Consider the following 14,367-nt stretch of genomic DNA (forward strand, 5'->3'; position numbering starts at 1 on the left):
AGCTGCTTGGCATTACACTGCTAACAGTGTGTATGCATTGTCAACATTAACAGCTAAGATAAAAGCTGAGATTTTCCATGTCAAACATGCTCTCACAGCTGGACATGTTCTGTGTGTTTCAGGCATGCACCGGCACCTGTGTAGTGGCGAATGTGAGGAATGGCATGAATTCACTATGAATTCTCTGGGACATTACAGGCTCTATTCACACATGGGCTCAGTCAGGCTTTACTTGGACTTTGTACAAGGGGCTGGCAGGATAAAATCTGGGTAATGTCTGCTATAAATGTTAAAGTAATTTGTGTGGTAAGTTTTATAATTTTCATACTCTTATTTTTTCAACTACTGTCATTTCCTAATTTTGGCCACCTTTTTTCCCTATATGTATTTTTTTATTCATTCACTGTCTGTAGCCGTTTGTCCAGTTCAGGGTCACAGTGTGTCTGGTGCCTATCTGGCTTCACTGGGCACAAGGTGGGAACACACACTGGAGGGGGCGGCAGTTCTTTACAGGGCGACACACACTCACACATTCACACTTAGGGACACTTTTGAGTAGCCAATGCATCTACCAAAGGTGCAATTTTGGTTTGTGGGAGGAAACCCATGTGTACGTGTGGAATGTGGAGAACACACCAAAATCTTCACAGACCGTGTGACAGCGACACTAACTGCTGTGCCACCATGCCGCCCGCCCATATTTATCACTTAGTCATTTAAATTAAGTGAGCATGGTGACATTAACTTTCTATTATAAAGTTCAGTGTCATTCTTAGGGGATTTCACAAGCCATGAAAGTGCACCTGATTAATTAATTGAATGGAATGTCCAGATACCAGATGTGCTTAGATTTTTGTCCAACAGAAAAAAATATTATAACACTACACATTTTTTTTTAATGTATAAATAAAAATAAATAAAAAGTTCTACAAAGTTAATCTATAATGATAATTTTTTTCTCATTGGGTGAAGGGGCCAGTTTCAGTAACCGAGGATCAGAACGCCAGGGCCCCCGACCCTGACCGCCACCCGATCCACAGGAGTCTGGTTCGTATGGCTGGCAGTAAGTCCAACTGGTTTCCAGTGGGAGTTGGACTCCGTCAGGGCTGCCCGTTGTCACCGGTTCTGTTCACAATTTTTATGGACAGAATTTCTCGGCGTAGCCAAGTGGTGGAGGGTGTCCGGTTTGGTGGTCTCAGGATTCCATGTCTGCTTTTTGCAGATGATGTGGTCTTGTTGGCTTCATCGAGCCGGGACCTCCAGCTCTTGCTGGACCAGTTTGCAGCCGAGTGTGAAGCGGTAGGGATGAGGATCAGCACCTCCAAGTCCGAGTCCATGGTACTCAGTCGGAAAAGGGTGGTGTGCTCTCTCCAGGTTGGAAGTGAGATCCTGCCTCACGTGGAGGAGTTTAAATACCTCGGGGTCTTGTTCACGTGTGAGGGAACTATGGAGCGAGAGATTGACAGGCGGATCGATGCAGCGTCAGCAGTAATGCGGGCTCTGTACCGGTCCGTTGTGGTGAAGAGAGAGCTGAGCAAAAGAGCTGAGAAAAGCAAAGCTCTCGATTTACCGTTCAATCTACGTCCCAACCCTCACCTATGGTCATGAGCTTTGGGTAGTGACCGAAAGAACGAGATCGCGGGTACAAGCGGCTGAAATGAGTTTTCTCCGCAGGGTGTCTGGACTCTCCCTTAGAGACAGGGTTAGGAGCTCGGACATCCGGGAGAGACTCGGAGTGGAGCCGCTGCTCCTCCACGTCGAGAGGAGCCAGTTGAGGTGGTTCGGGCATCTGGTTCGGATGCCTCCTGGACGCCTTCCTGGAGAGGTGTTCCGGGCATGTCCAACGGGGAGGAGGCCCCGGGGCAGACCAAGAACACACTGGAGAGACTACATGTCTCGACTGGCCTGGGAACGCCTCGGTATACCCCCGGAGGAGCTTGAGTCGGTGGCTGGGGAGAGGGAGGTCTGGGTTTCTTTGCTCCGACTGCTTCCCCCACGACCCGGACCCGGATAAGCGGTGGATAATGGATGGATGGATGGGTGAAGGGGTGTCCAACTTTTCTCAAATTTAGCTTTAAGCACTAAAACTCTGCAGTCATCTCCACTTTCAAATCTTCTTTTAGACATTTACACTTACATTTACAGCATTTAGAAGGTGCTCTTATTCAGAGCGACACAAAGATGCTTAGTTTTCAGACAGAATATGTATCCTAGCTAATACTAATAGGTTAGGGTCCAAACTGAGCTCAGATGCTTGTCAGAACAAGGGCCAGTGCTGATACACAAAACGTAACAAATGCAATACACAGTACCATCTAGTCAGTGCTCAAACCTAGAAGGAAAAAACTAGTCAGTCCTTATACCTAGAAAGAAAGGAGTTAAGAAAGGAATTAAGTGCAGTATAAGTGCAAAAACGGTCTGTTACATTGAGCACTTAGATTAGTGCTCACCTAAGTGGGTGACAAAGGGATGGGTCTTCAGTCTGCATTTGAAGACCGCATAAGAGTCAGCCAGTGGAAGTTCGTTCCACCATCTGGGTGCCAGGGCTGAGAAGAGTCTTGACACTAGTCCTCCATGTGACTTTAGGGATGGCATGTCATGTCGAGCTGTACTTGAATCACAAAGGGCTTGAGGTGCTGTCTGACTCCTGACCATTGCCATAAGGTAGGGAGGGGCTGGTCCGTTCTTGGCTTTGTAGGCAAGCATGAGAGTTTTAAACCTGATGCATTCAGCTACAGGAAGCCAGTGAAAAGGGTGCAGCAGAGTGAGGCAGGTGAACTTTGGAAGATTGAAGACAAGCCATGCAGCTGCATTCTGGATCAGCCGAAGGGGTCTGATGGCCTGCAGATGAAGACCAGCCAGGAGTGAGTTGCAGTCAAGCCTTGAAATGACTAGAGACCAGAAAAGCACCTAGCAGCCTTCTGAGAAAGTAAGGTTCTGATTCGGCAGACGTTGTGCAGTAGAAATGTATGTGTTGCGAAAGATAGCTGGCCGTCTAGAATCACATCAAGGCTCCTTGCATCTCCAAATAGAACAATTGAGAAGTTCTCAAACAAGATAGCAAGATCTTGGTGATGACTGGATGTTCCAGGGATGAAAAGCTGCTCAGTCTTGCTAGGATTGAGCTTCAGGTGGTGAGCTGTCATTAAAGAAGCAATTTCAGTCAGACATGATGAGATTCAACTGGAAACCCAAGTGTCAGATGGTGGGAAAAGGAAAGCATTAGTTGAGTGTCAGCAGCATAACAATGGTTTTAGCCTAAATATGTTGATAAACTTTATAGTAGGAAACCTTCTTGGTTATTAGGAAATAATACAGAACACACTGAATGTGTTTTAGAAATTTGAATTATTTAAATAAATTATTTAAATTAAGTTGAAATGAGAAATTCTAAAGTTTATGCTCATTCCACCCACCCAGCATAGCTTAGTGGGGCCCACATGGGTACATACACTATATATCCATAGTGGGTAGTCTTAATGTAAATAGATGGTGGGTTTCCTGATAGTGTGCTTGTAATGGCTCTATGTTTAACCCTCTGGCTCCGAAGGGAATCCACATGTGAGGCCGGGGGTTGGGCCTGTGGACAAAACTTTCGGGTGCCCATTGGGCTGTCCATATGGGCCCCACATGTGCATATGCACTAGGCAGGAGCTAAGATTAAGAAACAAGACTTAACAATGTTTAGGGAAAAAAATAATTAATATCTGCAGGATCTAATTTGTGCTATTTTATATTCAGAAAATAGAGTGAATGAATATAATTTCATAGAAATTATAGAAATTACTTACATTTTAAAACACAGTTACTATGTGTTTACTAATACGTCATAAAACATTTTAAATGTGGCACATTTTATATTTTTTCCCAAAAAATCTTGAATAGAAAGTGGGCTCTTTATTATAGAATTATATCATTTTTGTGTATGTTCTCTGTAAAGGAATTTATTTTCACTTAGAAAATCAACAAAAGGTGTCATTAGCCCTGGGGGTGCTTAGACTTTTGCACACGGTTGTGTTAGTGGCGTGTCGTTGCTTTTGAACCCAGCGAGGGGCTTAGGACACAGGCGTTGGGTCAGTGGAGGAGGGGGTTAGAGGAGGGGGAGCTCCACACTCAGAGGAAAACCAGCATCAGTGGACTTCCTCTCTCGAAAAGTAACTGAAAACAGTCCAGCAAAGAAGGGAGAAGTTCTACAGTGGAGCAGTGGGTGGAAAACGACGGAGAAAGAGAGTCTGAAGCAGAGGAGAAAAAGTAGCTGGGAAGAACAGTTTTGTGTTTAGTATCTAATGATTTAAAAAGTGGAGGAAGAGGAGGAGGCTGCTATTTGAGTTTTTATGGCCGAGAAAGACACGATGGTAATAGAAGACGTTGAAACAGGTAAATATGTATTATTATAGATTTGTAAGAGTGGAGTAAGGTGAAGTTGGTCATCAGTGATGGAATGCATGCATGTTATCACCGCCCACTCAGTACTTTCCGTTCCACCTTAAATAATTCCACCTTAAAACTGAGATATGGTGCTTAAAAAGCATCATATAACTTAGGTAGACGCTTTTGTGGTGTGTTGCTTTTATATACTGGTCTGTTTTAACGTTTCTTCCGTGTTAGAATAGTCTTTGATATACTCTAGAAATATGCCGTTATGCTTCCAACCTGGGTTTATGTCCTATGATTGTAGCTACATTTTTAGCTCTTTTTTTTGCAACATGGCTACTTTTGTTGTTAAGACCCAAACTTGTTGATGGACTTTTGGATTTTAACAACAAGAAGTGCTGCCCCTTTTACGTAACGTGTTGTGAGTTGAGTCTCCCTCCTGAGTGCGGTAGGAATGTGTCGACTCTTTGAAATGACTCTTAGGTGAGCCGATTCACATTGAACAGCTGCAAAATCAATATATATTGCAATGATTAAAACTAAATATTATAATTTTTCTTTAGGTTTAAAGGACGCTCATTCTAGGCTGTCTTTGGAGCATTATGGTTCTACCCCTATATTTTTTCCCATTAGTCTTGTAAGTTTGGTTCTTTCTGTTATCATAATAGAGATATTTGGACTTTTTTTGTGACCCCTGCCTTTTTAACTTCTTCCAGTTATTTATCAAAATCTGACTTATCTGTGTTGAGAAAATATCTGCTTTTTATTTATTTATTGCAAATCGAATAGAACTGGTTAAACGTAGACTTTATTTTTCACATTTATCAAAATCCTGAAGCATACGTAGTGCTTATTCAATTATTCAATTTTTTTCATTTTTGGAAAAAATAATTATTACATTTTTTCTTATATTTGAATTCATATATATTATCACAGGTTTTGTTAAGACCAGTAAATTTAATTATATATTACTATTAATGCAATAAAATAAAATAGATAATAAATAAATAAACAAAAAGTATGTGAGAAAATTAAGAGTCGTTTGGGGAGTCGACTCGATGTGAATCCCTAAAAAGAGCCTGAATGGCCATCATTAGAGTGCAGCCTCGAGTCACGTGGGGCGTCGAGGCATTGCAGCAAAAGTCTGCGTGCCTCATCATCTTCATCCTCCTCCTCCTTATCATCATCATCAGCTCAGGTGAAGAGCATTGAGAAGAGAGGTAGGAGCTTAATGCATGAGCACGAATGCAGTCAAATGTCCACTGCATTGAATATTTTATATAAAAAATGTGATGCACAGGCTAGGTATATATATATTCATATTTCCCTGTGAGCGAGCAATCTTTTGGCAGGTAGTTTTCATGGAGCTGAATGTCTTCCTATTCTCTTCAGCTTCTAGTTCGACTTTTCTATTCTGCCTTACATGGTGGAGCAGTGAAATGCATGTAGTTTGGACTGCAGTAAAAAGAAAATGTGAAAACGCACGAGTACAGCAGTTGTAGGCGCGTTTGTTTGTTTGTTTGTGTTACATCTGCCAGGGCTTTACTATGTGAGGCTTGGGTGTGAACGCGAAGGGTCGTGATTTGTGTTTTGAACTGTCCTTTAGGAAAAGGACACTGATGTAATGCGGGCAGTAGCGTTGAAGGAGTCAAATCATTGAATCGACTCGTTGGTCATTTGTTCGGACAGATTTGCTACTGTAATTGATATAATTTGCGTACCTTCTAGTAGAAGCGTAGTAATATATTTCGACTAATTCAGAATACTTAAAAATAGGTTTCATGCCGTTTTCATGCTGGAGTGTTTTGTGTACAGAGACCGACTTTTAAATAAGTAAAACAATTATTGTATCTAATTGCTAATGGATTACAGACTGATGGCTATATGCTAAAAATGAAGTCATATCATGTAAAGTTGTGCCTTGCAGAAACGTCACAAGAACAGGAAAGAATCACTGATTCAAATGTTCAGTTGATTGAATTGAATCATCGAATATATATATATGAATGTGCAAGGACAATGTGGAATAGGCTAATAGTTTAGACTTTAAGAAAAAGATGTCAGTCATTGTGCCCTGGGAATGAAAATGAATCCTTTAAATAATCAAAATAGCCAGCAAATAATGAAAGGATGAAAATCATTTTCCTTAGCATTACCAAAGCACACACATTTTCTCTGACTGGAGGAATATTTAAGGTTAATTATTTAAAGCACATTTTCAGTGGGAAAACAAAACCTTGAACCCAATTAAATTTCTTTACATTTGATCATGATCTACTACAAAAATCAGAATGTTTCTTGTACAATTTTGTAGAGACAGGTTTTTCCATTTGTAGCAAAAGAAAAGTTGCAGTTGTCCATTTGTAGCATGAATGCTATATTAGCATCTTTAAAAACTGATCTTTAAAATCTTTCATATTTAAAGATATATTGGTGGGCTCTAGATGTGTATTGTGTTTGGCTTGTGGGCCTGCTTTAAAAGTTCACACCCCTTTGCTAATTGTGTGCCTTTGTATAGATGCATTGACCATTTGTCCTTAGCTAACATCTGTGAATTGTGCTAGCATTTAGCACTGTCTGTGTTTAAACTGTTGTGCCTATTTTCAACCATCTGTGGGCAGAAATGCCAGCAGGAAAACAGTCCCATTCCCCAGGGTGGCACTTTGGGGCAATGAAAATAAAGGGGTCTTTGTTCTGGGGGGAGCTGACAGTCTCAAAGCTAGAGGAATGCCCTCAGAGAGTGAGGGAGAACTCTAGTCAGTCATAACATTTTGGAGTCCCTGAATGGCCGACACCTTCATGCAGGTAACTAGTAGTTTAGCTGAAAAACATAAATATGTTTTCAAGATTGTACAGGTGTTGGAATGCTTTGATTTCTAGACATGTTTGAGCCTAAAATGCTAACGTGGATATATATGCTTACATACTTATGTTAGTGTTTATACAAAACATTGTGTGATGAAGTGTAAAAAACACATAAGTCTGTTAAAAAATATTTCACACCCTGACAGTATGTGAGGATTTAGGCATTTAACCCTATGTTAATTGATTTAGCAAAAGCTTCCAATGATTTTTAGCAACATTAACATCGTAGCTCCACTAAAATCTAAAGAAGCAAGTTTTTAAAAAGTTTTTTTTACACTATATGTCCAAAATACCAATGCTCATGCTGCATATCTTCTGAAATCAAGGGTTATTATTTGGTGATCAATCTGCTCTTTGCTGCAGTAAAGCTCTTCTTCTGGGAAAGATTTAAACTTAAAATTGCAATGAACCATTAGAGACTGTATCCAGCAAGAAGTGCATTTCATTGTTTTATGGTGTCTTTTAACAATTTTAATCCACATTTAGACTTTAAAATGAAAGATCCATGGCTTTGCTCCAGCATGGAAACATCTCTCACATTTTCAGACATGCAGAACATTCATTTCATTGTCTGTAACCGCTTTTCCAGTTCCGGGTCACTGTGTTCCCAGAGCCTACCCAGAATCATTGGGTGCAACACACCCTGGTGGGGGCACTAGTCTTTCACAGGGCGACACACGCTCACACATTCACCGGAGGAAACCCACGCTGACACGGGGAGAACATACCACACTCCTCACAGACAGTCACCCGGAGCAGGACTTGAACAAACAACCTCCAGGTCCCTGGAGCTGTGTGACTGCGACACTACCTGCTGCACCACCGTGCCGCTCGACATGCAGACAAGAACATGTTTATTATTAAACTTTAAGCCAGACCAGAGGAATAGTTTTTGTGAACAGTGTTGATAAAACATTATCCTCCAAAGATCTATTACTCTGAGGACACAGTAATGGGATGAGATTATTTACCCTGTAAACAGGTTGAATAAATGGCACCAAATATACATGGCTTGTAGTCTCTCACACACCAGCGATGATCTTTGTATGGATAACTCATACATATTCTGTCACAAGAGCAGAGAAGTGCATTGGAGCCTAACATGCTATCAGTTTTCCTTTAGAGACTACAATGAAAAAGCTAATGTGGCTAACAGAATACAAGTCTTTCTCCTTATTTTGTAACACAGTGCATTCTTTTATCCAACTGACACAAAGAGGCGATGGGCTCCTGTGCTTCTGAGCCTAGCTTCATTACTCCATAATACAGTTCCACAGCTTTTCTGCTCAATGCCTTTATGTTTAGAAAGGTCTAAATAACTAAGAACATAGTGTATTTTAAGCAAGCAGTCTACAAAAGTGAATTTTCTGGCATTTATTTAGCACCGACATAGGTAGCATTTTGATTTGGGAATCTCCATTGTAAGGATAATGTAAACCAAGGCTTGGACTGCTTAACCCAAGTCAGGAAACCCACCCTAAAATATAGGGCAGAGGAATTTTAGGTTTGAGAAGCCACACATATGTTTCGCATGTGTAGGAGAACCTTATAAAAACAAACATTTTCTCAAATTGTGTAGGTTTCTTCAAAGCCTATGGTTAGGAACTGGTGAAGGGAATGAGATTCTCTGGCCAGTGTTCTGATGGGAAACCCCAGATTTGAGAGTCAATGTTGGATGTCCGCTCTAGAGGTTCCCCTTATCCTGATAGACTATAAGGCAAATTGTAATAATGTTTTGGCTCATCAGTGTATGTAGGAGTCTAAAAGTGTAAAACGTATTATTTTCCATATAAACCACAAAAAATGTAGAATTTAATGTTCACATACTTTTTTGTATTCATTTGTGTGAGTTGTGGAGTGTACACATTCATTAATGGAAAGCGGGAAATACTACCAAATACTGGCCAGTTCTGAAATTCATATTCATATATGGTGATTCTACTTTGCATTTATTGTATTGGTCTCAGATGTTTAGACCCTTGTCTTGTTTAGAACTAGCAGAAACACTGCTGATGTAGTGAGACAAATGGCCAGCACCTATTTTGATTGTTGACTTGGCCTTTGACCTCAAGCCTAGCGTTGGTCATGAATCTAAGCATGTTTTAGCTTTTGTGCGCTTGTTTTTGTGGTACCGTTTGTTTGTGGCTCTTTAGTACGATGCTATTGTGGCGTCTAATCCGACAGTTGGCTGTTTTTGTGTGTATAAAGGTGTGGTGGACAGGGCTGGACAATGCCAGTCCCCAGTAGATGAGGTTTTACTGCCCAGAGCACGAGGAAGCTGCAGCCGCACTGCTGAGTCAGCGACTGCAGCACTCATATACACACACAGACACATGTGCACATTCACATACACCAGTGCATACTATATAAAAGTTTGGAGTCTGTGTCTTCAATGGTAATGCATAATAATAATAATAATAACAACAACAATAATAATAAACCAGATGAAATTTGAATTTCATGTTGTTTGTCAGGTTTTATACAGTTTTAATTATACAAAGCAAAAATGTAATTTACAAAACTGCTATTTAACTAATTTCAGCTCACAGTATTATCCAGTAAATGTTGAGAGGGCAAGTGGGGTCAGTTGTCCTCTACAGGTTTTGTATCAGTCTGGTAGAAGCCATTTATGTCTGGGATTGGTTTAATTTTAATCTGCAAATTGCATTCTTGAGCTCTTCTAAAGTTGTTTCCAAAACAGAGTAATTTAGTGAATTAAGGAATTTAGTTTTTGTTTCTTGATCGTCCATGTTGCCTTTGTGTAAATAAAGCTCTGTAATAATTTTGGAAGATATGTACTAATTCTGTTTGTTCACATGTCAGTTTTTTTGTATTAGGGTCTCTAATCTTATGTATGATAGCGTCAGCATGTTTTCACCTTGTGTCTGTATCTGTTTTAGGAATTTTTAAATGTGTTTTAAATTCCTTCTGTTAGCATGGTTTATTCTTATGTTGCTTTTCTAATTTAAATACGTTGGTTGTATTTGGCCAGAAATACTGTTGCTTTAATTAATTAATTTTACTCTTGTTCAGTTTACTCTCTTCAGTGAGTCCTACCATATAGGAGGGTTTACCTCCCCAGAAATATTTTTATTAATCAGTATTCCCATATTCAGTCACCATACTGTTTCACCTTCTGCTATTCATCAGGATGAAGTTAATTTTTAATTTGAAATTTAAATTTAAAAGAGAGAAAATATGGGAGGAGAAAGGATCATTTACAGTTTATTAGGAATATTTAAATCCACATTGTGTAACCCTGAAATTATTGAGTGTACACTCACTACATGGTGCTGAGGTGGTGTCCACTTGCTCTGTGGATTGGGTGTGGCCATTTGGACACATTTTCTGTCTCTCTCTCTCTCTCTCTCTCTCTCTCTCTCTCTCTCCCTCTCCCTCCCTCCCTCCATCTCTGAGAAATTTCAGCATGGTTTTGTGCTGAAGAGCACGCTGTGAGGGTGTGGCTCTGTGTGCTTCACACACATTGATGCAGATTCCCTAAAGATCCTATAATATCTGCACACAGCGCCTCCCTGACACTAAGATTATGTGGTTTAAGTTTATTGGCAACTAATCGTATTTGTCACATTTGAAGTGAGTAAATCATATAAACTGCAAACATCCAGGGATGCAGATAATTAATTGTTATTTTACAGTCTGCATTTAAATAATATAAAGTAAAATCATCATTTGCAGTGTTACACATTCTTAGGATCACGCACACACACAGACACAGATGTTCCACATTTTTGAACCCCAAGAGAATGAGGGCTGAGCCAGGGGGTTGATATGCTGATTTCCAGTTGAGGAACCTATTTTTTTTTCCTCACAACTCTGTTTGTGAGGAATCAAATAAAATAATTTGATTTTATTTTAAGAAATATTTGGGAGTTCTAAAAATAAAATGTAATTAAAATTTTAATATACATTGCACAAATGGTAAAAGATAAAATGAAAATGCAATACAAATTTTTTCACCAAATGGACTACCTCCCTGATTTCAGATGTAACATTGAATGAACAGGTGCTGAACACAGTGAAGTTAGCTTTTCTTCACTATAGACTGAATAAAGTAAAGAGATTTTGTCTATAAGTCTTCATTTCTCTGTGCTTCATTGTCTTACAGGATCTGAAATGTGTTCAGCAACTGCTGAGTGATATATGGGCTGTGCCATATCCTAACGTTCGCGATAATATCGTCATATTTTTTTAATAGTCGTGATATTCTGATATGTTTGCATAATGACTCAGTACAGCAACTATTCTGTGTTTGTTTTGTTATTTACTGTGAAGTTTTAAGGTTACTTTTTGTATAATTCTTTCCTTTTTGCTGTTTATACGCATACACTACATTTTCTGCACTTTGGTTGTGTGGTAAATTTTTATGCTATAGTATTTCATACAAAATCAGAATCTTGAAATATTACTGTTGTTTACAATATAAGCAAATGTTTGCTTCTTTATATCTGAATATGAAAATATTGCATTTGTAGTAAAATAAAACTTTTTAATAATATATTAAATATATTTAATTTAATGACTAATATTAATATAACCTTTATTTTGTTGCATTAGTGTATTCTTGAAATGAATTAAAGTATTTTTCAGTATTTTGTTCATATCGCCAAGAATATTATTATTATCGCCAAAAAACCCTGAAATATTGTAATGTTATTTTAGGGCCATATCGCCCACCCCTTTAAATAAATAAATAAATAAATAAATAAACAAAATATATATATGCGCCCAATGATTCCATGTAGGCTCTGGACCCAACGCGACCCTGAATTGGATAAGCGGTTACAGATAATGAATGAATGATTGAATAATATATATAAATGCTATAATATATATATACAAGTGCTGGTCATAAAATTAGAATATCATGTAATGCATTGATTTATTTCACTAATTTCATTCAAAAAGTGAAACTTGTATATTATACTCATTCATTACACACAGACTGATATATTTGAATTGTTTATTTCTTTTAATTTGATTCTTATAACTGACAACTAATGAAAACCCCAAATTCAGTGTCTCAGAAAATTAGAATATTGTGAAAAGGTTCAATATTGAAGACACCTGGTGCCACACTCGAATCATCTAATTAACTCGAAACACCTGCAAAGGCCTTTAAATGGTCTTTCAGTCTAGTTCTGTAATCTACACAGTCATGGGGAAAACTGCTGACTTGACAGTTGTCCAAAAGACGACCATTGGCACCTTACACCAGCAGAGCAAGACACAAGGTCATTGCTAAAGAGGCTGGCTGTTCACAGAGCTCTATGTCCAAGTACATTAATGGAGAGGTGAAGGGAAGTAAAAGATGTGGTAGAAAATAAATGTACAAGCAATAGGAATAACATTCAAAAATGTGGGGAGATTCACAAAGACTGGACTGCAGCTGGAGTCAGTGCTTCAAGAACTACCATGCACAGCCGTATGCAAAACATGGGTCTTGCCGGGTCTGTCGCATTCCTTGTGTCAAGCCGCTCTTGAACAAGATACAGCGTCAGAATTAAATCAAATCAAATCATATTTATTTGTATGTTTGTATATTTATAAGTTTTGAAATTAAATGTAAAAATGTAAAAAATGCCCAGGTGAGCGAGGGAACAGTTGCAAGGAGAAACTCCCTCAGCTGAGGAAGAAACCTTGGGAGGAACCAAGGCTCACAAGGGGTGACCTATCCTCCTCTGGTCATCTACTAGCGTCAGAAGCGTCTCGTCTGGGCTAAAGATAAAAGGACTGGACTGCTGCTGAGTGGTCCAAAGTTATGTTCTCTGATGAAAGTAAATTTTGCATTTCCTTTGGAAATCATGGTCACAGAGTCTGGAGGAAGAGAGGAGAGGCACAGAATCCTCATTGCTTGAGGGCCAGTGTAAAGTTTCTACAGTACGTGATGATTTGGGGTGCCATGTCATCTGCTGGTGTTGGTCCACTGTGTTTTCTGAGGTCCAAGGTCAATGCAGCCATCTACCAGGAAGTTTTAGAACACTCCATGCTTCCTGCTGCTGACCAATTTTATGGAGATACAGATTTCATTTTCCAACAGGACTTGGCACCTGCACACAATGCCAAAGCTACCAGTACCTGGTTTAAGGACCATCCCTGTTTTTAATTGGCCAGGAAACTTGCCTGACCTTATTATGAAGAGGAAGATGCAATACGCCAGACCTAACAATGCAGAAGAGCTGAAGGCCACTATCAGAGCAACCTGGGCTCTCATATAACACCTGAGCAGTGCACAGACTGATTGACTCCATGCTACACAGCAATTGCTGCAGTAATTCAGGCAAAAGGAGCCCCAACTAAGTATTGAGTGCTGTACATGCTCATACTTTTCATGTTCATACTTTTCAGTTCTTTTTTTGTATTGGTCTTAATATTCAAATTTTTTGAGATACTAAATTTGGGGTTTTCATTAGTTGTCAGTTATAGTTATTAAATTAAAAGAAATACTTAACACTTAAAATATCACGTATCACTTACAGTACGTATGTGTGTGTGTGTGTCTGTGTGTGTGTGTATATATATATATATATATATATATATATATATATATATATATATATATATATATATATATATATATATATATATATATATGTATATAAATATGTTATTCCTACGGCTTGTACAATTTTTTCTACCACATCTTTTACTTCCTTCGCCTCTCTATTAATGTACAAACAGGAAGTTAATTTCACCAACCATTCTCGTTTTATTAACGTGTATGCATAAGGCCCACCTTATGTATGTGTGTGTGTGTGTGTGTGTGTATATATATATATATATATATATATATTAGTTCCTGTGTCCATTTACAGATACAATGAGTAACATTCTCAGTTTACATGTAAACTCATTGGCCACTTTTTTGGAAACACTTACCCTCTGTCTCCACAAACTGATCACTTCTTAGAAACACCTACCTTTAACACCCACACACTAGCCAACACCTATACACTTATATCCAATATCCTCTAGCTGATCACGTTATTAGAAGCACCCACCTTGGTGTGTGTGTGTGTGCGCGCGCCAGACACAGTTTTGCTGCTGTTTTTAAATAAACATCATTGTCACTGCTAGATTAAAAGTGGTCCATCAGCCAAAAATATCTAG

The 14,367-nt window shown here is 39.0% G+C and overlaps 1 protein-coding gene across 5 annotated transcripts in view; it reads left to right on the forward strand.

Annotated features, from left to right (window-relative positions):
• The first annotated feature begins 272 nt into the window (after positions 1-272).
• The window catches only part of hspa12a (heat shock protein 12A), a 54,090-nt gene continuing 39,995 nt past the window's right edge, over positions 273-14,367 (forward strand). For 2 of the 5 annotated variants that reach the window (XM_066672327.1, XM_066672354.1), the window contains exon 1: positions 4,131-4,377. In XM_066672327.1, the coding sequence (XP_066528424.1) occupies positions 4,335-4,377 (43 nt within the window). In that variant the 5' untranslated portion in view covers positions 4,131-4,334. Of the gene's footprint in view, positions 307-4,130; positions 4,378-4,937; positions 5,012-5,505; positions 5,595-14,367 lie in introns of those variants that run through there. The other 3 variants (XM_066672339.1, XM_066672346.1, XM_066672335.1) reach the window with 3 other exon arrangements.

This window comes from Hoplias malabaricus, chromosome 1 (assembly GCF_029633855.1).
Source record: "Hoplias malabaricus isolate fHopMal1 chromosome 1, fHopMal1.hap1, whole genome shotgun sequence".
Taxonomy (NCBI): Eukaryota; Metazoa; Chordata; class Actinopteri; order Characiformes; family Erythrinidae; genus Hoplias; species Hoplias malabaricus.